Source organism: Cebus imitator, unplaced genomic scaffold (genome assembly GCF_001604975.1).
Source record: "Cebus imitator isolate Cc_AM_T3 unplaced genomic scaffold, Cebus_imitator-1.0 Scaffold44, whole genome shotgun sequence".
Classification (NCBI taxonomy): domain Eukaryota; kingdom Metazoa; phylum Chordata; class Mammalia; order Primates; family Cebidae; genus Cebus; species Cebus imitator.
Genome location: NW_016107359.1, coordinates 3,032,007 through 3,036,613, shown reverse-complemented (window position 1 = coordinate 3,036,613; position 4,607 = coordinate 3,032,007). Strand labels below are relative to the sequence as shown.

General features: G+C 59.4%; 1 protein-coding gene across 11 annotated transcripts in view; it reads left to right on the top strand.

Moving 5' to 3' along the window:
- Window positions 1-871: 871 nt before the first annotated feature.
- The window catches only part of TLE3 (TLE family member 3, transcriptional corepressor), a 49,633-nt gene continuing 45,897 nt past the window's right edge, over window positions 872-4,607 (top strand). For 6 of the 11 annotated variants that reach the window (XM_017526805.2, XM_017526797.2, XM_037737871.1 and 3 more), the window contains exons 1-4: window positions 1,873-1,982; window positions 2,497-2,597; window positions 3,109-3,172; window positions 4,195-4,239. In XM_017526805.2, coding sequence (XP_017382294.1) covers window positions 1,959-1,982; window positions 2,497-2,597; window positions 3,109-3,172; window positions 4,195-4,239 — 234 coding nt within the window. In that variant the 5' untranslated portion in view covers window positions 1,873-1,958. The other 5 variants (XM_017526800.2, XM_017526798.2, XM_017526799.2 and 2 more) reach the window with 2 other exon arrangements.

Here is a 4,607-nt window from a genome sequence, read left to right as displayed (position 1 = left end):
GCGAAGCCGTTCCCACGGGGAAGGCGCCCCGAGTGGGGCCAGCGGTGGCTGAGCCTGTTGTCCACGGGCTGCCGGGCCCTTCCATCCGCGCTCCCCGCCAAGCCAGAGTCCGTCAGACTTCTCGCAGGCACCCGCCGCACATCAAAGGAACTGTTTATTTGGCTTTCTGAAAAGAAGGGCAAGTGAACAAAGGAGAGCTGGGGGCTAAGGGGGGCGGGGAGGCGGGCCGAGGAAGGGGTGCCGAAGAGGGGACATCCTCAGTTCCGAGCAGATTTTTAAAGGTCGGAGGCAACTTTAGGAGCCACCATTTTATCGGTCCTAAATCTTTTGAAGTGAAAACATTAAAGTGACAAAGTGATTCTGTTTGTTTTATTGTATCTAATTGGGCCGCTTTGCAGACCTAATGAGATTAGAGGGAGGAATCGTTCGCCTTCGCTGCGGAATGAACTGATACATTATTACCAGCCACAGGTTTTGAGGATTGTACAGCTTGTCTTTTTCTTTTGTTGTTATTCCTCTGTCTTCCCTCTTTCCTCCTCCCGCCGAATAATTATTTGCTAGTAGATCGTGGGGAAAAAAAAGAGGAGTAAAAAACCTCTAGCAGCCCAGGACTATAATATATATCTATTTATTATATGTCTTTCTGTTAATTCCTGATCTGAGGAGCGCTGTTTTTCACTCCCATGCGAAAGTCACCAGCGGGTAGGGCCTGATTGCTACTTTTCATGCATAGTTTTAGACACAAGAGGGCATTGTGACGTCGCGCCCGGCGGCGCCCAGTCGCAGGCCGAGTCCCGCAGCCCCACGTGGGGGCCCCGCGCTCCCATTGGCCAGCGCCTGACGAGGCTGCCACATTATTTTGTTACTTTTCAGTCCCTATTTGGAACTGCTCTCGCGGCAGTTCAGACCTCGTGCTCGTCCCCCTCGCCTGTCTGTGTGTGGTATCCGTAGGTCCGGGGCACTTTTTTTTTTTTGGCGTGTGTGTGTTGGGTGTGTGTTTTGGGGGTTTGCCGGGGCGCGGAGAGGAGAGCCAGGCCGAGGGGAAGGAAGGAAGCCGCAGAGCTCCCCGGTCTCGGGCTGTCTCCCCTCCAGCGCTCTCCTGCCTGTGCGCTCCGAGGCGGCAGCGACGGTGTCGCCGAGCGCTCCTCACTGGGGACGCGGAGCTCGAGCTGGGAGCAGCGAGGACCCTTTGCGGAAGCTTCCCGTGCCCGCTGGAGTTAGGATGCCAGGGCGTTTGATTTGCATCTACTGAGCCCGGAGTTCCTCCCCGGCCCTGGGAAGGGCTTGCAGCGGCGGCGGCGGCGGCGGCAGTAGCAGACGGAACAGCAGGCTCTGCTCTCCGAGGGGGGGCGTCGAAGCGCCCGCGCCGGGCTCCCGCCCTCACCCTCCTGCGCTCCTGCGGCCCCAAGCCGCCACCTCGTTGCCCGCCTCCTTCCTCTTCTTGCCGCGAGCCCCAGGCCCGGCCGCCTCTGGGATCGGACCCACGCGCCCCGGATGCTTGGGGCTGTCCCGGCGCGCCCCCCTCCTGGCGCGACGCGCTGAGTGACCCGGAGGGGGCCCGAGCTCGCCCCAGGAGGGGCCCCCAGCCTCGGGACCCCGCTCCGGACCTGCCGGGGAGCCGACGATGTCCGCGCAGCCCCGGGCACTGACGCGCTCCACGCAGCCCGGGGAAGGCTGCCGGCCGCTGCCCGCCGAACCCTAGGCGCACAAAGCCCGCGCCCGCCGCCCGGCCCCGGCGCCCGCCGACGACTTTGCCGCCTGCTCCGCGGCTCTTTGTCTCCACTTGGGGCGGGCGCCCGACTCTGGGATTTCGCTGGGAGAGCGAGCTGGGGGGGCCGGGGGCGAGCTCTCGGTTTCCCAGCCGCCCCCCGCTGGGGCTTGGCTCCCCCCTCCCCCGCACCTCCCCGGCCCGGGCTCTCGGCGCTTCCACGCTCTCGGAATCACGACCCCTCCCTGCCATGTATCCGCAGGGCAGACATCCGGTGAGTAATTGCAACTCGGTTTATTTAAGCATCTATCATGGCAGGGTAAACGAGGCAGTTTATCTGGCACCTCCATTTTGCTTGTTGCTACCTCTATGGTGTGTGTGTGTGTTTGTGTGTGTGTGCTCACACAAAGGGGATGGGGACTGGGGGCGCCGTTGAGAGAGGAGGTTAATTCCGCGCAAGTGACGAGGGGGGCTGTCTCTGTTCCAGGGGGAGCTGTTCACGCGGTCTCCGGCCCCGCTCCTAAGTCTCCCAACTCACCGGCGTGCCTCCCACCCCCGCATTACTGGGGAGAGGGAGGCCCTTGGTGAAAGGGATGGGAGCCCCGCTGCCTACGGGGAGAGATGGGGCGCCCCCCTTCCGCCCCGTCGGAGAGCTGAGAAACTTGCTGGGAAGGTTCTGGGCTGAGGGTGGCCTCTCCGGTTGGGCACCGGCGGGGAGGGGCCGGGGCCGCTCTGAGCGCCGTCTCATGCCCCCACCCCCTCCCCTGTCTTGTCTTCGCGGGCTCCAGGCTCCCCATCAACCTGGGCAGCCGGGATTTAAATTTACGGTGGCTGAGTCTTGTGACAGGATCAAAGACGAATTCCAGTTCCTGCAAGCTCAGTATCACAGGTAAGGCCGGTGGGGGCCGCCCGGGGGCTGGCTGGGAGGGGCGGCTCCGGCGCGGCTCCTGCCATCCCCCGCGGGGACGGAGGGGGCTCCCGACCCCGGGGCGGCGGGGCAGCCGGGGCCTCCGCCTTTTGTTTCCCCTTTCCGAGCGCGCCGCCTTAACCCTTTACTGCCCGCAGCCGCCCGGCTCCCAGCGCCGCCAGTGGGGTCCCCGAATGAGGGTCTGGGTCGCGGGCGGGTTCGCTCCGGGTTCTGGGTGTCGGGAGCCAGCGTCAGGGTCCTGCTCCCCTGCGGCCGGGATAAGTCCTCTGGCTGGAAGTTTCGAATTGTTTCACATCTCCCTCCCCACCTCGGGGACCCAAATCTCCCTGCGCCCCCAGGCTGCAGGATAATGGGGACGCCCCCGGGGGGGGATGTCGATGAAGTGGAAAAGTGGTTCTCAGAGGCCCTGGGGTCGGGGCCTCGGGAGACTGTGCAGGCGCCAGGCCTCAGCCGGCTCTTCCTGCCCTCGCAGCCTCAAAGTGGAGTACGACAAGCTGGCGAACGAGAAGACGGAGATGCAGCGCCATTATGTGATGGTGAGACGCGGCTGCGGGCCTGGGGGGTGGGGGGCGCCGAGCCCCGGCCGGGGACGCGCCGTGGATTTGGGGAGCTGAGCGCCAGGTCCCCACGACCGCCCAGCCGCACGGCGGCCCTGGGAGAGGGCATAATGTGGTCTTGCCCTTCCCTTCCCCAGCTTCCATTGCCGGGGCCACTTGGAGGAGGGTGGGTGAGGGGAGAGGCAGAAAGAGAAACCCCAATTCCAGGCTGGGGACTCCTGCACTGTCTTTGTGTGCCTTTAATTTGTGTTTTGAAGGTTTCTCAGGGGCTGATTGCCATTGCCTTATCTTGGCTGGTAAGATAGGATTGGACCAGCCCATGTGAAATTAGGGTTGGTAAAAAAATCTCTTGGTGACCTCCTGGGAGTGTTTGGAAACTTTCCTGCTTTGCGGTTGGGATCTAGCCAGAGTGGGACAAGCCCTCCTTCCCTAGGGTGCTGTGAGGAGTGGAGAGGCCTTTACAGCCATCTGCCCCCGCTCCCTTCCTCAGGGATCCCCCAGCTGGGTATCTTGTCCACTCTGGGGCAGTAGGCAGACTGTCTCCCGTTTTTTGCCCAGTGTCTGCTTCAGCAAGTTTTAATCATCTTTTGTGAGAGGGCATGGGAGGCACTTAAGCCCGGCTCCCTGCACTGCCTTCCACATAAGAGGCCTTCGACACAGTGCTAAATAACTCTCAGAGCACAAGAGGGTCCCAGTGTACACACGATTCCCTGTTGAACCTGAACCTTGTATAAACAGGATATAGGGCACATGCGGTGCTTGCAGGAGGGAGAGCCCAGCCCCCCTCACTACCACAATATATAGTGTTCTGTTGAAATGAGAGGAATACTCGCCCTTGTCAGCTCTCAAACCGCTCTGTAAGCTGGCTCTGGGGTTTGATTTAAACTTCTTTAGCAAATGTATCATGAAAGTATGACTTGGCCGAAACTTTTCCGAGAAAAAACTGATTTTGAAAAATGAGCAGATTTCTGTCTGTTAATAGCCGTTCTTTTTACTTTTAGTACTATGAGATGTCCTATGGCTTGAACATTGAAATGCACAAGCAGGTAAGTGCTGTTCTCTTTTACAAATTCATTTTAAAAAAACTTCCCAATGTGGACTTCTCATGTTCTCTCTTGTTTGAAAATGAGTCTGGTTCTTCTATTCCTCCCCCTTCTCCTTGAAGAGTGAATGGATCCAGGCCTTGAAATGCAAGGTTTGAAGTTTTTCTGATTTTTTTAGACACGTTGAGCTTTTAGCATTCGAGCTTGTGAAATTAGTCCTGGTCTTGGATCTTGGTGGAGGATAAAGCACCAGAGGGAAAGTTGTACCTCCAGGATCTGCTTTACAAACTCCTGAAAGCCCGGAGGTGGCTGGCTGCCTTTATCTGTTTTAATGTAAAATTCTCAAGAGGAAATGCAGAAGGATTTTTTTT